The sequence below is a fragment of the Macaca mulatta genome, chromosome 2, assembly GCF_049350105.2.
Source record: "Macaca mulatta isolate MMU2019108-1 chromosome 2, T2T-MMU8v2.0, whole genome shotgun sequence".
Classification (NCBI taxonomy): domain Eukaryota; kingdom Metazoa; phylum Chordata; class Mammalia; order Primates; family Cercopithecidae; genus Macaca; species Macaca mulatta.
The window spans coordinates 151,234,620-151,256,718 of NC_133407.1; the positions used below are offsets into that span (position 1 = coordinate 151,234,620).

General features: G+C 43.3%; 2 protein-coding genes across 24 annotated transcripts in view; one reads left to right on the forward strand and one right to left on the reverse strand.

Moving 5' to 3' along the window:
- Positions 1 to 18,226, forward strand: part of PPARG (peroxisome proliferator activated receptor gamma) — a 149,452-nt gene extending 131,226 nt beyond the window's left edge. For 18 of the 23 annotated variants that reach the window (XM_077989871.1, XM_015130200.3, XM_077989883.1 and 15 more), the window contains 2 exon segments: positions 166 to 616; positions 17,780 to 18,226. In XM_077989871.1, coding sequence (XP_077845997.1) covers positions 166 to 616; positions 17,780 to 18,027 — 699 coding nt within the window. In that variant the 3' untranslated portion in view covers positions 18,028 to 18,226. 23 annotated transcript variants of the gene reach the window in all.
- The window catches only part of TIMP4 (TIMP metallopeptidase inhibitor 4), a 329,812-nt gene that overhangs the window by 258,179 nt on the left and 49,534 nt on the right, over positions 1 to 22,099 (reverse strand). The window lies entirely within an intron of this gene.

Genomic DNA, 22,099 nt, shown 5'->3' on the forward strand with positions numbered 1-22,099 from the left:
GAATAAAAGAACTTGAGAGTATTTTCTCATTATTAAGCATCTTCAGCTTTAAAGATTTTAGTTAGCAAAGCAAGTTTACATAAAGAAACAGTTTTCTGAACTGGGATGGCATTCACTAAGTTAGAAATCTCCAAGTCACCCATGTTTTCCCTGTTTTATTTGCAGCCATTCGTTATCTATGACATGAATTCCTTAATGATGGGAGAAGATAAAATCAAGTTCAAACACATCACCCCGCTGCAGGAGCAGAGCAAAGAGGTGGCCATCCGCATCTTTCAGGGCTGCCAGTTTCGCTCCGTGGAGGCTGTGCAGGAGATCACAGAGTATGCCAAAAGCATTCCTGGTTTCGTAAATCTTGACTTGAACGACCAAGTAACTCTCCTCAAATATGGAGTCCATGAGATCATTTATACAATGCTGGCCTCCTTGATGAATAAAGATGGGGTTCTCATATCCGAGGGCCAAGGCTTCATGACAAGGGAATTTCTAAAAAGCCTGCGAAAGCCTTTTGGTGACTTTATGGAGCCCAAGTTTGAGTTTGCTGTGAAGTTCAATGCACTGGAATTAGATGACAGCGACTTGGCAATATTTATTGCTGTCATTATTCTCAGTGGAGGTAAGATTTGTCTTTTGATCCTCTATGAAAGAGGGTGGGATGATGGTGGGATGGCCAAAAGAATTTTGGATTTCCTTATTAGTCTGCGTTCTTTGTCGCTTTAAGTGCCAATGGCATAATGCCATGAATCACCTCTACACGTGCAAAACACTGTACCAAGAAAGAGTATCATAAGTTTGCAGTATGAAAGTTATGAGTAACCCAGGATCTTCTCTTTCTTCCCTCAACAATATAGTTTTTCCAATCAAATGCCCTCTTCTTTTTCTTTTCTTTCTCTCTTTCTTTCCTTTCCAGAAAGGAAGATTAGAGGCCAATCTAATCTTTGGTTCCTGTAAGTAATGGCATGTATAACTTTGCTTAAGACAATGCTTACTTGACGTAGAGAAGGAACTACTAAGTGTTTCTGGTCAAATCATGCTCCTGCCCTTCCAACAGTAAGATACTACTTTGAATTGCTTTCGTGATATCAGGAATTAAGGCATACCTACTGACCTCCACCCACTCTCTTGTGTGGATTCCTCTGATGGCTTCCCTTCAAAATACCTTTGTGAGGTAGTTGGTTGTGATTAAGAATGCAATCTGAACCGAACACACAACATAGAAATAAATTTAGTTATTTAGCAATTTGTTGTATTTTTGGCCCTGCAAGTACATGATCTGACTAACCAGTTCCAAAAGCCAGATTTTTTACTGAGTGTGGCTTTTTTTTCCTTTCCTTTTTTTTTTTTTTTTTTTTTTTTTGTGAGACAGGGCCTCACTCTGTCACCCAAACTGGAGTGCAGTTGCATGATCATAGCTCACTGCAGCTTCTAACTGCAGTTAGTAAGCTATGATCATGCCACTTCATAGAAGTAATACATGGCCATTTTACAGTTGGGCTCAAGTGATTCTCCCACCTCAGGCCCCTGAGTAGCCAGGACTACAGGGGCACACCAACATGCCCTGCTAATTTTTAAAATTTTTTTGTAGAGATGAAGTCTCGTTATGTTGCCCAGGCTGGTTTCAGATTCCTAACCTCAAGTGATCTTCTCGCCTTGGTCCCCCAAAGCGCTGGGATTATAGGCATAAGCCACCACGCCCAATCTAAACTTTACTTTCAATAGCCTCTCATGAGTAGAAGAAAGTTTTACTTTCATCTCTCTGTATAAAAAATTTTTTAAGTGGCAAGTTTTCCTATTGAAGTGGACTTCAGGTGAGCTTTTTATATGTACTCTACAGTATATCCTCTGTGAAAAACCCTTCGGGGGATAGTGGTAAACTGTGTATAACTGCACAATGTGTTATAAAGAGCACGATCTTTTGTTGTCCAGTTGAAAGGAGAATGTTTCTGAAATCAGGTGCATAGTGCAGTAGTCATAAGAACAGCAAACATTTATTTAGTATTTGCTGTGTGCCAGGCAGTATTCTAAGCACTTTGTGCATATTTATTCAATCCTTACAACAATTCAGGGAAGTAAGGACTATTTTACAAATGAGGAAACCAAAGCGCTGAGAGGTTTTCTCATTTGCCTGAGGTCACGTGGCTAGCAAAAGATGGAGACAGGACTGTGAACCAGGCATGCTGGCTCAGACTCTACACTCTCTACCATCACATCATGTGGAATACCGGCCTTTAAATGCCTAGGGTGCAAATAGATCACAATACCCATAGTTTACCTTTGGAGCTGTAAGTCCAGGGTCCAGTTGTGATTCGCTTTAAAATAACTACTTGATATTATAGCTTTTTATTGTTGTTGTTTGTTTTTTGTTTTTGAGCCAAAGTCTCGCTCTTGTTGCCCAGGCAGGAGTGCAATGGCACGATCTCGGCTCACTGCAACCTCCAACTCCTGGGTTTAGGGGATTCTCCTGTCTCAGCCTCCCGAGTAGCTGGGATTACAGGCACATGCCACCACACTCGGCTAATTTTTGTATTTTTAGTAGAGATGGAGTTTCATCGTATTGGTCAGGCTGGTCTCAAACTCCTGACCTCTGGTGATCCGCCTGCCTCGGCCTCCCAAAGTGCTAGGATTACAGGGATGAGCCACCGCGCCCGGCCGATATTATGTTTAATAGAACAAAAATATACTACCTGGCATGGTTTAATATCTTGACCACATCTACTTCCTAAATTAATCCCTGACTCTCTGGTATCTTTGATTAATTCAGCAAAAAAGGATGAGATTCCAGTATAAGGCTTGCCAGAAGAAAAATATTAAATTTTGAAAAACCAGTTTAGAAAAACAGTTGATATTATTTATCTTGTATTTTATTTTACTTCATTTTATTTTATTTTATTTTTTGAAATGGAGTCTCGTTCTGTCTTGCAGTGGCGTGATCTCCACTCACTACAACCGGGTTTTCCTCCTCCCAGGTTCAAGCGACTCTCCTGCCTCAGCCTCCCTAGTAGCTGGGACTACAGGAATGTACCACCACACCCAGCTAATTTTTGCATTTTTAGTAGAGACAGGGTTTCACCATGTTGGCCAGGCTGGTCTCAAGCTCCTGACCTCAGATGATCCACCTGCCTCGGTCTCCCAAAGTGCTGGCATTGCAGGCATGAGCCACTGCAGACTATTGAGCCACATGCAGACAATAGCCACCCAGACTATTTATCTGCCATTTTAAGGCACATTTTATGTTTAATAAAATTTGGAAATATATTAATATTTAATTTATTTCAAATATTTTTCCTAAGCATACTATATATCCCATGTCTATTCTTTTCACTTAGTCAATTTCCCATGTCATTACATACTCTTCGTTAATACTTTTCATTAACTTTTTTTTTTTTGAGATGGAGTCTCACTCTGTCGCCCCGGCTGGAGTGCAGCGGCGCTATCTCTGCTCACTGCAAGCTCCGCCTCCCGGGTTCACACCATTCTCCTGCCTCAGTCTCCCGAGTAGCTGGGACTGCAGGCGCCTGCCACCACGCCCGGCTAATTTTTTGTATTTTTCATAGAGACGGGGTTTCACCATGTTAGCTGGGATGATCCCGATCTCCTGACCTTGTGATCCGCCCACCTCAGCCTCCCAAAGTGCTGGGATTACAGGCATGAGCCACCGTGCCCAGCCGACTTTTCATTAACTTTTTAAATAAAAGTAATACACGGTCATCTTATAATTGAAAGAGTACAGAAAGGTGTAAGTGAAAAGTAAAGGGCTTTGCCCTCAGGATAAAATAGAATTAACAAAGTCCTATTTTTCCTATCAAGAAGTTTACGTGCACACTCATGTATATATAGATATATACATTCATATATGTGTATGTTCATAGCAGTTTGTATTCCTACCCACATACACGAAGGGAAGCATTTGAAATGAGCCATTCAAAGGTACTTAGTTTCTACTAGGCAAGGTCTATACAAGAAACAGTCATGAGAATTCTGGGCTTTATGAAGTGAGATCTGAGTCTCAGGCATAGAGGATGAGATCCACCTCCTTGATTGTGCTTCATTAGAGTAAGACAAAATTTCTCAATTGGTTTTTCCTCCTATTCCAGATTTTCCATTCAGCTAAGCAAAAGGCTTTCATCCACTAAACAAATTTCTGATCCTACCCAGTCTTAACAAGAGTGATCTTTTCTCCTCTGCAGTTTACTCTAAAGTCTATCAATTACTTTGGTGGTTTCAGAAAGAAGTGCTTTTGGTGGGGATCCAGTTGGCCTCCTCCTGAGCTGGCTGTGGACTCACAGAAGAACTTCACTTCAGCAAAGGCACTTAGGGCCCCAGACTAAAAGAAAGATGAGCAAGATGTGCATCATCTACGAGTGGGCGGGGGTAAGGAATTGGGGATTAATGGGGGTGTCCCTAGAGGACCCAAAGAGGAGATTTTTAGATGAAAGTAACTGATTTGACCCAACTCAGTATTTGCTGGGGAAACTGGAGTTGCTACCTAAGATTGCTGCCATTAAACTTCAGCCTTAAAAACTGCTGATACCATTTGATTGGTACTTAGATTTGCCCGGGCTTAGCATCTCCGCTGTTCACTCAGCTCTCAAATCAAGCTGCTGAGAAAGATGACCTAGTTCTTCTTGAGTCTTTCTCCCCTCTCTCTCCCCTGAGCTTGGGGACAAAAATTAAACTAAATAAAAGGAACAGCAACCTATTCTAGAACCAAAGTTCAGGACTTTGTACCTTTTTAAGAGCATTTCATGTACATTCTCTCATTCAATCCTGACAGTGCTCCTAGGCTCTTAATTCTCATTTCACAGAAAGAAAAGTGAGGGTCATAGACTTAAGCGATTTGTGTAAGATTGAACAACTAGTGCCACAATGGAACTAACATTGAAACCTGGGTGTCCTAACTGCCCCCTCTGGCTCTGGCCAGTGGATTGTGGTCAATAAACTCACTCTTGTGTTGGTGGCTGCAACCTGCTCTCTCTTCACTGTATCCCTAAAGTAGGCCCATATCTAGAAGCCAGGAACAGTGCTTCCTTGGTCATCATGGTAAGCAATAACTTTCCTTGCACTCCCTAGTCTTACTGACAGGCTGGGCGGCGTCAAGAGTAATAAAACTGCCTCCAGCAAAGCCATGTTTGCAACTGGCGCCGCAACATCATGCCAGCCACCCTAGCAAACTCCCAAAACCTACCCAGCAGCCAAAGCCAAGCATAAAGCTCAGTGAAGCTGACAAGCCCCAGGACACTCTGGTGGATGTTTTGCCCCCTTGAGTGTTTGCTGTTTTGTGAAGAAAAAGTCTAGAAGAGTTCCAGCTGGAACTCTGAAACAGGCAAAAGCTCTTTTTGTTAATTCAAAACAGTTTGGAATCCATTTCAGTTCTTCCTAAACCTCCAAGATACAGGGGAGGAAATTCACTGGATTTTACAATATATTTTTCAAGGCAAATTGCCATCGCTGTCCTAATGACAGAGGAGCTGCCGATATCACTACAATGGCCGCAGATGGCAAGTCATCCAGCCTCCTCCTGTGCCCTCCTGAGTCTGGCTTGGTGACGCAAACCACCTCAAGGGCAGCTCCTTCTTTTTCCAGCAGTTCCGGCACTGTTCCTTCTCTGTGAAGCCACTTTGGAGGGCTGTTCTTGGCATGATCATAGACTTTTCTGCTGTTGAGTGGGCAAGGAGAATAGGGTAGAAGCAGGGAAGTTGTTTCATTGCTATGCATTTATAGATCAAAGAGGAGCAGATATTTTATGTTGATTGGATAACACCTAGTTAGGTGAGTAACCTAGGCCCCTGGGGCTCCCCCATGGGTCATACCAGATAGATACATTTTTGTAAAATTTGTTGGAATTAAAGTAGAATCAAAGCCTAGTGCTAGCCCAGAATAAGTTATTCAATAAATGCTTGTTGAGTGAATAATCATCTGAAATGATAATAAAACTACCTACCTTTTGTTGAAAGCTTCAGTATGTGGGAGAATCTGTCCTGGCCACTTTATATACATCCATAATCTGTTTGTTTGGGTTTCTTGGAAGGAAGACTGCATGGCTGCATACATGGACTTTTTTTGCCTCCTTTTTATAGATGGAGAAAATGGAAATTTATAGAGGTTAAGCAGTTTGCCAAAGGTCAAAGAGCTGTTAATCAGTGAGGCCAAGTTTCAGACCCAGGCCTCTCAGACTTTGAAACTGGTGCACTTAACCATTAGACCCTGCTGCCTTTTGTGTATTGAGATATGGAAGCATCTCAATTAATTGCTTCGGTCTTAGAGTTCTTTGGCAGTTATCAAAAACTGCCTATTTCCATATTGCCTCCAGATATTGTAATTAAGAATTTTCAAGGCCAGGCACAATGGCTCATATCTGTAATCCCAACATTTTGGGAAACCGAATTGGGAGGATCCCTTGAGCCCAGAGGTTTGAGACCAGCCTGGGCAACATAAGGAGACTTCGTCTCTACAAAAAATACAAAAATTAGCCAGGTGTGGCGGTCCATGCATGTGTAGTCCAAGCTACTCTGGAGGCTGAGGCAGGAGGATTGCTTAAGCCCAGGAATTTGAGGCTGCAGTGAGCTGTGATTGTGCCACTGCACTCCAGCCGGCAACAGAGTGAGACCCTGTCTCAAAAAAAAAAAAAAGAAAAGAAAAGTAAAAGAATCTCTAGATTATAGTTCAGATATTACTTAGTAATATCCAAAGTCCTCCTTAAGACACCATTTTAATGTGTCTAACAAAATTAACACCCTAGGTTTTGAAAATTACTTAAGGAAGGAATAGGGCCTGGTGATAGGGCTGAAGACTGGTGTTCTGGTTCTTAAATGTGTTCAGCCAGCAGATAGCTGGAAATAATGGTACTGTTTGCAGCACTCCCCACAAAAATGGACAGTAAACTTTAAATAACTGAGTAAACACATCTCTGCTTAATGAGATACCATCTTATACTGGGTTCTAATATAGATAAGTGGTTGCAGAAAAATGTATGAGAGGAATGTTAAATTGTTGAAATACCGTCCAGTCCCTTCATTTCTTCCTGCCCTTCAGAAACACACAGAATAACCCTGACGCAGCTGTCACAGCAGAACGCTCGCTCCGGCTCACAGAACACCAGTGTTCCATCAGCACTGAGTTTGAGGAGCACTGGGTTTGGGTGTATTCATCTCTCTTCACTGTCCCATAGCTGCCCTTCAAAATCTTGAAACTGTTCCCAGCTCTAAAATGGAAAGTGTCGTCTTCTCTCTGGAACAAAAGGCTGGGTGCACTTGCTTGAGTAGGCCATTGCTTTCCTGGAGGAAACTCCGGCTTATGGAGTCTCTGCTTCTGCACAGCCCAGTGCCTTCCACCCCCTCTTCATCTGCTATCATCTGCATTACTAGTTAACTGGAGAGGAGACCAAACCCAAAATATTACAAAACATAGATATTAAAAATACTGTGAACAACAGTCAGCCCACTTTCTCCCACCTCTCCTGTACCAGCTAAAGATTTAGCTCCCTCATTCGTAGAGTTTTTTTGGACAAGACAGGCTGGTGCCTACATGGCGAAAGTTGTTTTTCTCTCTTTTCTTGTAATATTGCAAATAAACAAGGATATCTGCTTTCTCTTGAGCAGGACGACAGCCAAAGAGTGTTATTGCATAGTTCCTGTCCCCTATCTGGGCTACGATTGTGTCCGAGAGTAATAGCACTTATTTATTAACTGGAAAAAAATTTTACGGGCACCTATGTTGTTTCTGCATAGCTTATAAGGCTCTTCTCTTAGGCCACTCCTCTCACCCTGCCCCCCCAGCTAGTTGGCAGAATGGCTTTGAATAATGACTCGCTTTGAGTTATCTAGAAATGTCCCATTAGTTCACCATTTTCATAACCCCATAGACTTGGTTTGACAAAGGTGAAGTTTATTTATGAGTTTTCAACTGGCACCGAATTTCTAAAAACCAGAGAGCTGAGGGCGGAGATAGAACGATGGGGAGGAGATGAAACATCCTAGAATCATCTGATATACTTTAAACATATACATATACAGGCTTTTGTTGTTTGTAAAATATAGAAGCATCTTTATCTGTGACTGTTGAGAAATAAAACCCCTTCCCCAGCCCAGGCATGGTAGGCTGGGACCATCCCAGTGAGCAAGCAAGCAATTGGATTTGCCCTCAGAGACTGACTATTGGGTCGAATGCTGAGTCATTCCCGACCCCACACCGGCAGTCCTGGAAGAGGCTCAGCCGGTCAGTCGGGGCTGCTTTCTGGGGTACTTTATCATTTTGGGCTCTCACAATATGTGTTTAAACTCTGAGTGACCCCAGGCAGCCTTCCAGACTGGCACAGTTCACCAAGACGTTCAGACAGATCATCTGCAAGTGAGGAAGAATGAAAACCCAGCACTGGTTCAAGTCACTCCTAACAGATACAGGTAGTGAAGGCATCAGTCAGTCCTAGAGAAATCTTTGGAGGGCTCACCAGTGTCACAAGTAGGGAGACCAGAAGAGGCAGGCTGGCACAGTGTAAAGCCCTGGAATCAGATGAACAGGAGTTCCAAATCCCCACTCTCTTCCTAGATGTGTGCTTGCGGCAATTATTTACCTCCCTGAGCCTTAATTTCCTTATCAGTACCCTGAGCAAACCAAATAACATGATGTGAAGCCTCTGGCACAATGCCCAGGACATGTTCAGCACACAGTAAATGCTGATTTTCCCTTTTGCCCTATATGATATAATTTGAAGCAGCGCCACTCAATCCTGCCAGTCACATTGCTTGAAATGCCACCAACAGTGATTCTTAAGATCGCTTATTACAATATAAATACCCCTAGGAGATATCAGCTAATCGCTTTATCAACTATCACTTTAAGGGGATTAGGTGTGGATTGAGAACAAAACCCAGAAGGAAAGAGATCCTGGAGGAAGGGGAGGGCCTCGAAGTGGGGAGGATTCGGACGTCCTGTGGCCCCCAAAGGAGACAGGGAATGGCAGGACTGCTGGATTCCCAGCCTTCAGGAATTCCCATGAACTTTTTGGGGACTTCATGTGTTTAGACCATATTTAGAGAGTGTGCCTGTGTTCTGAGATCACAGGTTTTTCTCAGAGACATTGGCAAGGAGCACAGCGGGGGAGCGGGGTGGAGAAAAGTCATACCTGGCAGGTTTTAACTTCACTTACTGCCCTTGGTGTGCTGTTGCCATTTCCAGAGGTTGAGGGAGTAAGGAAGGGTAGGAGTTCTTAGTCTTCCCTTCTCTCTTCCTTTCCCTCCCCTTATCCTGCCCAGAGATCGCAGGGTAGAGCCACCAGATGGATTCAGGGCATGGAGATGGCAGGTTAGTGGGAGACTTGGAAGGGATCATTCTTCCTATTTCAGCACCACCCTTCTTCCTCTATCTCCCACCCCGCATTTCCAGCCCCAGTCAGATTTCTTCTTGGACAGAGAAGAAGCAGAAATGTACATACACCACTAGGCTTAAGTGGGGACTGCAGACGGCTCCCCTGGTCCTGACAAAAAGGTGGGGAGCAAACCACGTGGCTGGATATAAATTGAGTGACCTGGAATGACTAGAACGACAAGGGGCCCCTAACCCCAGGGTGTACAGAAGTAGGGACACAAGGGCTTCCCGGGGTGGGACAGAAATCTCAGGTTCCATTTTCACTCTGAGAGACCCGGAAATGACAGCCCATGCTCACTTTCCACTGGTGGTGCTGTCAAGTGGAGGGGCTTTGAACAGGGCACACAGGAAAGGGTTGCCCACCCTGTCACTAGATGGGCTTGTGCTCTGGTTTGTGGTTTGGGAGTTGCATATTAGAGGTGGGAGTAGAGTGTCTGAGATGAGGCAAGTTGAGATGTAATCGCTATTTAATGGGCGGATCAAAGAAAATATTGGCTGGTTTGATTTTATTATGGTTATCCCACTCCACCATCCCGGCCCAGTCATATATATTATTGTTATCAGGCATAGATAGGGGAAGCAATTAAATGTGAAACTGTTATTTAAACCGGCGAGTGTCAGAATGTTAACCCACTTCAGAGTGAAGGCTGTACCAGCAACATGTGTGTTCACTGCAGAATGTGCTGGTTACAGATGATCTTTATCTGTTTGTCAAAGCATTTGCAAGATCTCTATTTTATGTTATCCCCTTTCCCTGAAAGCAGCAGTAAACTACATTGCTCTTCAAATCATCCATGGCTCAGACCTCTGATTAATGTAAGGTGGCCTTGCTAGCGTTCTTATAAATACCCAGCAAGGTGCAGGCCCAGGAATAGAAAGGGGAAAACATCCGGAAAGCAGCGGGGGGCGGGGGTGGAGGGAGGGGAGGCTGAAGAGAAAGTAAAAAAGGATGAAGAAAGCAATAATTGAGGAAGAAAGAATAGGAAAAATATAGAAAGGACCCAAGAAAATCAGAGAAATGAGAGGAAAAGAAAGGTAGGAAGAAAATGAGGCACGGTTACAGAGCAGTAATGAAAATAGTGATAGCTAATTTACTGTGCAACAGACACTGTGCTAAGCACCTTCCGTGTGTCCGTCAGTCCTCTAAACAACATTATGAGTTAAATTACCGCTACAGCTCCAGTTGTTAAAGTGAGGAAACCGAGGTATAGAAAGGTGAGGGAACTTGTCCAAGGTTACCTAGCTTGCAGAGTTGTAATTCCAACTGCTTCTCACTCAGCTGGTAGTGTGCACCCTTGGCCACACATTAGAATCACCCAGGAACTATTAAAAATCCTGAAGGTCATACCCCAGGCCAAGTGAGTCAGAATCTCTAGGGATGGCTCCCAGGCATTTGTTTGCTTTTTTAGTCTCCCCAGATAATTTTAATATGTAGCCAGAATTGATCATCCCTGCACTAGACCAAGCTCCAATTCAAATTTAAATATGAAGAGGACACATGTATAACTTTGCTAAATGATCTTTCCCTATCGGTAGGATGGTGGGAAGGAATTGCTATAGGCCACACCGTGGTACTTTGCTGAATTCCATGTAGGCCCACTGTGATTCTGATGGTTGGATCAGAAAAGTACCCCCAAATTCCCAGCATCATTTCTTCAAGGAAGTAGTGAATTGGGGCTCCGTGGGTTTTTTGTTTTGTTATTGTTCTTAAACCACCTTGCCTACATGCACTCGACTACAGGAATGAGAACTTGCCTGACACCCCAAACGTGTCTGCATCAGGCATTATTTTTCTTGAGCTTCTGAATTTCTGCTCTAACCAAGAACAACTCGGAAACCTTCAATTTCCTGACTGTTGATATGCCATCCACTCCTACTTACACTCCTGACCCCAACCCCATGGAAACTGCCTTTATTGGAACAAACACAAGAATTATAATATGTTCTAAAATTCCTCTACCTATTTCATTCTCACCATGCGCTTATGAAAGAAATGTCATTGTCTTGAAAACTAAGCCCAAACCCAGAAAGATTAGATGATTTGTCCACAGAAACTAAGTGGGAGAGAGACAGGACTCAAGTCTTCAGCTTCCCAATCCACTGCCTCCTAGAACATGCCTGTGAATTTAGGGAGCAGTGCAATAAAGGAAACTTGAGAGGAAGCGCAAAAGGAAGTTAAATTGCAAAGTACTGAGTTCCCTAAGTAGCCCTGCCTCCCCTCCAGTTTTCGGCCTGCACCTGAGCTAAGGTCTTTCATTGTCTGTGGATCAGTTTACAGCTGCCCTGCAATCAGATTTGTGTTTGGTTTTGTTATTTTTTAACGCCCTAGGGACAGTCAGTTTCACTTTAGTCTCTATCAGAGAGCCAATAGGAAAAGATGCGGAAAGCCGGGAGAGCAACTCCTAGAATAGAGACAAAACCCCCCACATTAGTTTATCTGCCTCTCCTTCAGGAGACTCTGCTGTGGTCATCTGGTTCCCTAATTGAGACGCCTCCTGAGAAACTCTGTGCTAGGGAAACACCCAGCCCAGGTGGGCAGATCTCAAGAGGACCAGCATGTTTGAATCTGCTTTGAATAAACCCTCCACTTCACAGAACCAGATCTGGATAAGATGGAAGCTTTGCCCATAATCAACAGTGCTCTGTAATCAATTCCAGGACCGTGTGGATGGAGACCGGAAAGGTTTCTTTCCCAATTCTTCACAGCCTGGGGAGTAGGGAACTAGTAATTGACTCCAGCCTCCTGGAGTGCTCAGTCCTGGAGTCTGAGTCACACACAGTTCCCAAAAGGGCCTTCTAGGCAGCCTACCCGAGCAGAGAGGACCCTTGGCCCTGGCCCTACACCAGACTCAACTGTAACCTCAGCAAGGTGCAGGGAGAGGATCTCAGGTGGGCCTCCTGGGAGCAGTGCCTTTTCAGGCACTAGGCTGTTGGGAATGGAGAGAAGAGAAAGGCCCTGGCACAGTCTGGGTGTTTGGATGGATTTCTGTGGCACAACTGTGGCACCTGGCTTAGCTCAGTAAAGGACTGAATGTGCGTGGAACAGAAAGGGAAAGAGACTAGTGGGGAGTTGTGACCACTTGGAGGGTGGAGGGTAGGGAACAACTCTGGCAGATGGATCTCTTTTGCCGTTGACTAGAGCTTGAAGACCAAAGGAAGCTTTTCTGTTGTTTAAGTAAGTCAGGTGTTTTAAGTTTAATGTTAATGTGCTTTTTCAATTAGATGTTTGAGTATATTTCCCCAACTGAATTATGTAGAGGGAATTACAAATGAGAATAAATCTTATAGTTTTTGAATTAGAATTTTTGAGATTATCTATTTAGTCTGATCTGTTTTGTTTAGACAAGAAAATTGAGCCTAGTGATCTTAATCAGTTTTCCTAAGATCACAGAGCTGGTGAGTGAAAGCCTTAGATGTAAAATATACAACTTTTCTCTGCTGCCCTCCTTCCCTAAACCATCTTGCCTTAACGGAGGCTCAGTCAGGGGGACAATGGGACTGATCTGTAAATGATCTAACTTATCATTGCAGAAAATATACTTACTCCATGGCCACAAAATTTCAGCAATTCAGCCAAGCTTCATCCATCACATCATAAAGAATAACTTGCCAAAGAGGGGTTTGAAAATCCAAACCAGATCCCTCTCCACTCCTAGAGAGGCCAGTTCCATGACACTGCATCGGAGCCAAGTGTTTCCAGCAAGCCCTGATCAGTTGCATGTTAGGGCTTGGTTGTTTGATAAACGGGACCTAGTAGATTAACATCATCTCCTTAGCCCAAGGGCTGACCCCAGTGGTGCTGCTCAAGAGGAAGGAGGAGGCTGGGAGCAGTGGCTACCGCTTGTCATCTCAGCACTTTGCAGGGCCAAGGAGGACTAATCTCTTGAGCCCAGCATGCAAGAGCAGCCTCTACAGAATGTAGAGATTCTGTCTCTACCAAAAAAAGAGAGAAGGAGCAGGTGGAGGAAGGAGGAGCGGCAGAAAGGTTTCAGGAGCCAGTGTCTAGTGAGCAGAGGCCTACCCCAGGCCGAGTGGTCCCAGCCCAGGAGGGCCTCTCTTGGCACCTGTCTTTAGACACACGTCTGCCTCTGGCCTTTGAGATGCATGCATTTATCAAGCCGGAGGATCCGTAGTCATTAAACCAAGATGCCAGTCTGGGGCCCAGCTTTCAGTGAAGTGTCAGTGGCTTTTTCATTCCCATATAGCAACAGTGAGGAAGGCCCCATGCTCCCAGGGGCCCAATTCTCCAGGCCAGGACCCGATCATTTGTTCCTTCTCAGAATCTGAGACTTTTTGCTGATGGTTCCAGGATTGAATGCTGAAATCTAAAAAAGAAACTTACACTTATTCTGGTCAATGGGATATGTTGGAGACCTGAGAGGGAAAAAAATCAAACTAAAGACCAATTTCCTTCTTTAATGGAAAAAAAATACAAAAGTTAACTTAGAAGAATATTTAGAGTTCTGAAAATCCCACTCTGAGACCACTCTGCCATCTCACATTGTTCTCTTGAGCCTCATCTCAATGGATAAAGGTTACTAGAGTTTATTAGACACAGGAAAACATAGTTTACAGGAGACTTCTTCATTGTGTAGGGATTCTGCCTTCAGGCCTGTTCACCAGCCGAGAGAATTGTGCTTTTCGATCCAGGGCTCTTGGCCAGAACAGCCTTCTCACTCATTAACTCAGTCGACCAAATGCTTCCTGTGTTTCCACTGGTGGTTCAGAAACGATCAGAACACAGTCTGTGCCCTCTATTACCTCATGGTCTAATGGGGGAGAAACAAGAAAGTCAGAACTTACAATACAAGATAATAAGGAATAAGAACAGAACCTTTGGAACCAGACAGACTTAGATCCAAATATCAGTTCTGCATTTACTAGCAAGTGGCCCATCTTGGTAAGATGCAACTTTTTTCTCTAAGTCTTAATTTCTCCCTCTGTAAAGTATGACCTTGTGGGGTTATTGTGAAGATTAAATGGCATATTGTATATAAGGCCCTTGGCACGATCTTTGGAAAATTATAACCATTCAGTGAATGTAATCTACTAGTATAGCTGTGATTGAGGTGTTTATAAGGTGCTATGGGGCCCAGAGAAAGGAGATGAGAAGAACAGGAGAGAGGAAGGGATACTGTTGAGGAAGGATTTCAGGATGGAATCCCACCACAGTCTGTATTTTGAAGAAATGGTTGAAGTCAATAAGAAGAGTGAAGGGAAGGTGAGAGCATTTCAGGCAGGAGGAATAAAATCTGAATAAGTGCAGAGTCCTGACAGAACATAGGGTGTTTGAGGAACTTGTCATGGAAATAGATTAATATGGCTTAACATGGAGCAAAATGAAACAGAACTGAGGCTAGAGGATGACCAGGACCAGGTCATAAAGGATATTAAAGGTGGGTAAAACTCATACCATGAAGGAGAGAAGAGTTACAATTTTTAAAAGAAAATAAATAGCCTTCAAGAGCTCAAATTTGAAATCAATACGAGATAGATGATCAAGTGAATATCCTGTCTTCTTGGTGAGCCTTACTGAGAAAACCTTATAATCTAACCCAAGGCAACAAACTGGAAATTAGAAAATAAAACTTAGAGATGACAAAACAAACACTGAAACCCAAACTTTTTACTTGGAAATTTAAAAACATACTTCTGTATAACTCTTAGGTTAAAAATGAAATCAAAATTGTAAGACAAGCTGTTTAGAAAAGAACTATGAGAGTACCATTGATCAAAGCCCATGGGATGAAACCAAAGTGGCACTAAGAAGAACATGTGGAGGCTTCAATGCATTTATTAGAAAACAAGGAATACCAAACCAAATGAATTAAGCATTCAACTCAAAACAACTAGAAAAAGAGAAGAAAGTAAACCTAAAGAAAGTTTTAAAAAGGAATTCAATAAATTAAAAACAAAACACAAAATGTTTAAAAACAGACTTGATTAAAAAACCGAAAGTTATGTTTTTTTAAAAAAGCAAAAACTAGATAAACCTTTGACAAATCAGATTTTTTTTTTTTTTTTTTTTGAGATGGAGTCTTGCTCTGTCGCCCAGGCTGGAGTGCAGTGGCCAGATCTCAGCTCACTGCAAGCTCCGCCTCCCGGGTTCCTGCCATTCTCTGGCCAAATCAGATTTTTTTAATGAGAGAATGCACAAATAAAGAGCTCTAAGAGCTGGGCACAGTGGCTCATGCCTATGTTCCCAGCACTTTGGGAGGCTGAGGCAGGAGGATTGGTTGAGGCCAGAAGTTCAAGACCAGTCTGGGCTATGTAGCAAGACCCCACCTCTACAAAAAATTTAGAAATTAGTTGGGTGTGGTGGCTCATGCCTATAGTCCCAGCTACTTGGGAGGCTAAAGCAGGAGGATCACCTGAACCCAGGAGTTGGAGGCTGCAGTGAGCCATGATCATGCCACTGCACTGGGCAACAGATTAAGACTCTGTCTCAAAAAAAAGAAAAGAAAAAGCATTAAGTTAAGATTAAGTTAAGGGGCATGAATAAATACATTTCATATTCTAAGACAATATCATCTACAACTTTATTCCAATATAAATTACTAAAACTTTACCATATAAGTAGTAGAAAGCCTGAATAGATAAAAACTATGGAAGAAAAATTAAAGATAATGATAGATTTATCATTAAGCTCAGATGGTTCTGCAAACAAATTCTAAGAAACCGTCAGGGAACAGATCATTACTATGTCGACACAGAAGGCAAACTTCTCAACTCAGTGTATAAGGCTAGTTAACATTGTTACTAAAACAGGCAAAGAATGGCCCCCAAAATAATTCTAAATCAGTACCACCTACAAGTACAAAAACCCTATAATAAAATATTAGCAAGTGACTACAAGGGTATAAGGAACTCTGTTAATGTAATTCACTGTGCTAGGTTAAGATAAAACCATAACTCTTCAAGATATCATAGCTCTTTAGATAGAGAAATGTAAAAGCATTTGATAAAAATTCAACAACATTCCTGACTAAAACAAATTAAAATTTTTAAACCCCTGGATAAGCCAGGAGTAAAACATGTCCTCCATAATCTATAGCAAACATCATAGTTGCTGATAAACCATTAGAAGCATTTCCTTCAAAGTTAGGAATAAAACAAGAATTGCTGCTATTATTTAATCCCATATTGGAGGTTTTAGCCAACACACTATGGCAAGAAGAGGAAATGAGAAAGGTTAATGATGCAAAAGAAGAAATAAATAGCTACCATTGCTGATACAATTATCTATCCAAAAAAAGTAGAAATCCATGATTAAAAGCTATTCGAACTGACAAAAGTTCAGGAAATTGGAATCGTTTCAATATACTAAAATCAATTAGTTTTCTACACATCAGCGGGGATATATTAGATGTAATGAAAATGAAGGGTCCATTCACAATAGAAGCTATAAAGTATTTGAGAATAAATCTAACAAGATCTACATAAAGAAAAAAGTAAAATATTTAAAAGGTATTTAAGTTCACCATTTGCAAATTGAACTAAAGAAAAAATCTAAAGAAGAACTAGTGAAAATTGCTTGCAATCTTGCCACTCAAAAGAAACCTCTGTTAAAATGTATCAGTATTTTAAAACTGTGTTTTGTCGTTTGGAAATACGCCATATTAAGCAAACACAGCATAAGCAAATCAAGCAAAAAGACAAGCCTTTTTTTAAAAGCATATTTGTGAAAAGAGCATATTTGAAGCTATGATAAGAAACTGAGTAGAATCTATAAAACATGGATTCATCAGGAAGGAGCAGAAGTTGAAAAGATTTCTGGCTGGGCGTGGTGGCTCATGCCTGTAATCCCAGCACTTTGGGAGGCCAAGGCGGGTGGATCACTTGAGGTCAGGAGTTTGAGACAAGCGTGGCCAACATGGTGAAACCCCATCTCTACTAAAAATACAAAAATTAGAAAGGCGTGGTGGTGAGCGCCTATCATCCCAGCTACTCAGGAGGCTGAGGCAGGAGAATAGCTTGATCCCGGGAGGCATAGGTTGTAGTGAGCTGAGGTCGTGCCACTGCACTCCAGCCTGCACTCCAGCCAGACAGAGCAAGACTCCATCTCAAAAAAAAAAAAAAGGAAAAAGGAAATTTCTGAGTAGAAACATGTTAGCAGAGGAAACTTAATTTGGGGAATGAAATTGTTTTGATGCCACGCTCCATCAGCTGACCACACAGATTCCATCCTGGCCAGAAAAAGCCCCTGCAAAGACCTCTGATTATTTTGGTTCTGATTACATCCTCAGTTCTCACCCATTATCTGCTTGCCCTTGCTCCCCACCTATTTAAGATACAAAGCAAAACAAACCAAAACCACGGATGAGTTGCTTGGTAGAGCTCCCTAGGCCTCCGAGGCGGGGCCCAGAGGATTTTTTGACTGAACCCCGTGTTGTGTTTTCCATTTGTGCTTCCCCAGATCGCCCAGGTTTGCTGAATGTGAAGCCCATTGAAGACATTCAAGACAACCTGCTACAAGCCCTGGAGCTCCAGCTGAAGCTGAACCACCCTGAGTCCTCGCAGCTGTTTGCCAAGCTGCTCCAGAAAATGACAGACCTCAGACAGATTGTCACGGAACACGTGCAGCTACTGCAGGTGATCAAGAAGACGGAGACAGACATGAGTCTTCACCCGCTCCTGCAGGAGATCTACAAGGACTTGTACTAGCAGAGAGTCCTGAGCCGCTGCCAACATTTCCCTTCTTCCAGTTGCACTATTCTGAGGGAAAATCTGACACCTAAGAAATTTACTGTGAAAAAGCATTTTAAAAAGAAACGGTTTTAGAATATGATCTATTTTATGCATATTGTTTATAAAGACACATTTACAATTTACTTTTAATATTAAAAATTACCATATTATGAAATTGCTGATAGTATTTCATTTACTGAGTCTTGTGTGTTTCCCACCCTAGCCCCTGGGCTTTCTTTTTTCCCCCTTTTCCTTCTTCCCTCGATCCCTCCCTCCCTCCCTTCCTCCCTCCCTCCCTTCCTTCCTCCCTCCCTCCCTCGCACCCTTCCTCCCTTCCTTCCTTCCTTTCCTTCTTCCTTTATTTTTCTTTTCTTTCTTAGACATTTTAAAATATGTGAGTGGAACTGCTGATACACTTCCATTCTCAGTAAATTAATTTTTTACTCAATTTACAACTTTTCGGAACTCTACATCTGCTTTAACAATCAGAACTAAGAAGGGAAGGGGAACTACAGAATCAGACGGCTCAGAGCATGTGTTTTGTAGCCTGGATATGCTGATATGCAGTATATCCCTGGGCTTACCCAGAATTCAGTCTTCTTCCACAATCCTAACCGAGATTTTCACTCACCACCAGCAGCCTATTCATATACTACCTGCTAATCAATGCCACTGTGCACCCACAGAGCCAGTGGCCAGCAACTGAGCACTGCTAGAAACTCTGGGGAACACCGAACTGTTTTAAAATTTGGTATCTGGGCCAGGCATGGTGTCTCAAGTCTTTAATCCCCACACTTTAGGAGGCCAAGGTGGATGGATCAATTGAGCTGGTCTCCTGTTCGAGACCCCATCTCTACAACAGTTTTAAATATTAGCCATGTGTGGTGGCACACACCTGTAGTCCCAGCTACTCGCAAGCTGAGGCGGGAGGATTGCTTGAGCCGGGAGTTGAAGCTGCAGTGAGCTATGATAATGCCGCTGTATTCCAGCCTGGGCCACAGAGTGAGACCCTGTCTCTAAAACAGATAAAAAAGATTTGACACCTGCCACAAAGAAGTTACCTATTATAAACTAAAGAGAAAAGATGCATCTTTTTTTCCTATGGATTCAAATGCACAGATTAAATCCCATGCCAGGTGAATGGTAAGAGTTTGTAGGAAGTAAGATGAATGAAGATTGGAATCCTAGAGACTGAATCTGTGGATTTGCTGAAGAGGGCCTCAGGGAAGTGTTGGACTGGAATAGGTAGAGAGGAGGAGAAAAGACATTCCAGAGAAGCAAAATAACAGGAACACAATGAAAGAAAAAAAAAACTGAGGGAGAAGAGCTACTTTTCTTTTTTCTTCTGCAGGGCAGTTTTGCTGTGGTTATTCCTGTCCTCCTTCCTGTCCTCCTCCTTGGGACCACTCTGTCCAGAGATCTCTTACTTTTCTGAACTCAGAGGCTAACTATCCGCATCATTAATGGAATGCTTGCCTCCCAAGCAAATAGATTCTAAGTTTCCTGAAGGCAGGACAATCTGTTCATTCTTGGCACAATGAATAGATTCGTTGATTCAATCCACTGAATTCACTTGCATTGGCTATTCATGAACTCATCATACTATGTCTTTGAAGAATGCCTTACTGGGTGTCCAAGGGAGAGAATACAGTCATGGGTTCTTAGTTTCTGTTTCTGACTGGGCCAATAAAGCCTCTTCCCTTTCCCTCTTTTCCACTTATCACTAGGGACAGAAATTAAAAACCATGGCTTCAGGCTACTAAAAGCCTAAACCAAACCAAACAGCAACAACAAAATAAGGCAAGTTGGACAAGCTTATGGGTGTAAACAAACTGTCTGGAGGCCTCTGTTGTGCGGGACGCGTATTTCCACTGACCTAAATTTCCCTGCCACTTCCTTAATTTATCTTGTCTTATGGTATTTACACTCATGAGACATAACTGCAGACTTGAGGCTTTCAAGCCAAAATATCAAGAAAGACTTGTTCATCTTTTGCTTAAAAATTACTGTATCTCCAAAGAATCAGGTTATAGAAGTGAGTACTGACCCCAGCCCTAAAAATGTAGGGTTCCTAACCCTTCAGGAGAGAGCCCTTCTGAGCTCAAACCTTTAGAATGACAGATAGACAAAGACTGAAGCCGTTGTCTAAGTAACATCAAAACATTTGGAAGGAAAGTGACAAATTCAGTCAGTCATATGGCTCTTTTTTTCTTCCTTGATGCCAAACATCAGGATATTCTGAAACACCCACATGACTGGCTAGTCTTCTGTGTAGAGAGCTGATGGTCAGGGATCTCTTGAAAGAGAGAATGTACAGGCAGTAGACAAGAGAGAGTCCACCTCTGAGGCGCTCCCTTATTTACAAGCTTTCTTGAACAAAAAGTCTTTCAGCCCCGCTGCCCGGTCTCAGTTCCCACCAGCGCTCCGCAGCCCATCCAAGCCTTTCCACATTATCGGAGCTGTTGCTGCCAATGGAAGGAGGAAGAGAAATGCTCTCAGCTCTCTGGCACTGATGGTTAGCATTAAATGGCTTTTAAATCCTGGCAACTTTCAAATTCCCATCTCTGACTTTTTCCCTGTGGCTTGGATGATCATTTGCTAAATATTTGACAACACTTTATATTCAGCCTCCAAAGCTCCTGCTCCTTTCTCCTTCTCTCTCTCCCCCAGGATGAATCATAAGTTAACGAATGTGTCATCAGTTATTCATAGTACTTTCTCTGGACACAAACACACGTAGGGATTTGTGTTAATAAAAATAGGAAGAAAAGTAACTTTGGTCAAGAGTCAAGAAAGGGTTTCCAGGCTCCCACAAGAGCCCTCCCCCAGCACCTCCCTGGAATGGACTCCCTTTTCCTTCCTCCCGCTGTGTGTGGAGCCCAGGAACAAAGAGGGGACACACAGAAGAAGCGAAGCTGCACACCCTGTTTCTCCAGCCACCGTAAGAAACTAGGCTGGCCTGAGTTTCTGGCTCCTTTTTTACAATGTGGGTGCAGAGCGAGGAGCCTGGGAGGCCCAGGGTTGGAAGAGGTGGCAACACTAGCTGATGTCACATAGCAAATTTCCAGAGGGGCAGCTCCACCACCTCCACTGACGGGCAAAGAGGGAAGGGCACAGAGGCGTCTGTGGTGGGCTTTCTTGGTGGCGTCTGGACTCCGATGACGTTTTCTTGGCTCCCTCAAGGCTAAAAAGCAGGTATTTTCGAGGAACTGGTCCTCCTTGCTTGACACGGCCCGCTGACCTCGTGGTGCTGATGGAAGGAGCTGGGTGGGAGAGGGGCTGGATGTTGGCCTCTGGATACCCATTCCCTTGGAAATACCTAGTGAAGGTTGGGGGGCACGGGGCTCCTAATTCTACATCCTGAGAGAAATAATCAAAGCTCATTTCCACCATGCCCATCCCCATTGCTTTCTGGTCCCCCTTTTCCTACCCGTTCTCTCCAGGAGTTTGGGTTATGAGACAGGAGGACCAAGATGCCTGATGGTCACTAGGTGGCCCCCTCCCTACCTTCTGCTCCCCCCCACATCCTGGTTGTTGGCCCCAGCCCCTGGCTGTCTCTGTATCATGAATGCTGTTGTTACTTGCACGTCTCCACCCTCACCGTGCCATTGTACCTGGTAGACCCTGCATTTAACACCAACTGAAAAGAAATAGCAGGATCTTAAGAGTTCAAAAGATCATACAATGTCCCATAGCCCCACTGCATTCATTAAACACATAGTCCATACTCCAGTCACATCTAGTTATGACGGTGACCCCAACTAGGCCATGCTCTCAAGGGGTGCACAGTCTGTGGATGAGTAATCACAGCTCAGCAGACGCAACAAGTGCCTAGAGAGGTGAAAGGATTTGCAGAGTGTGTGCATAGGCCCAAGAGTGTGAAATTCTCCAAGTGTTCAGAAAACGGCAGGGGCAGAGCATGGCTGCCACAGCTCCTGGGCTAAAATGTGGATGTGACCAGTCAGCGGCAGATTGTGGGAGCCTTGTCCTCCTGGACGAGGAGCTCTCTCAGACTGTGTTGGTAGCACCTGGAATCTGGGGGATGCTG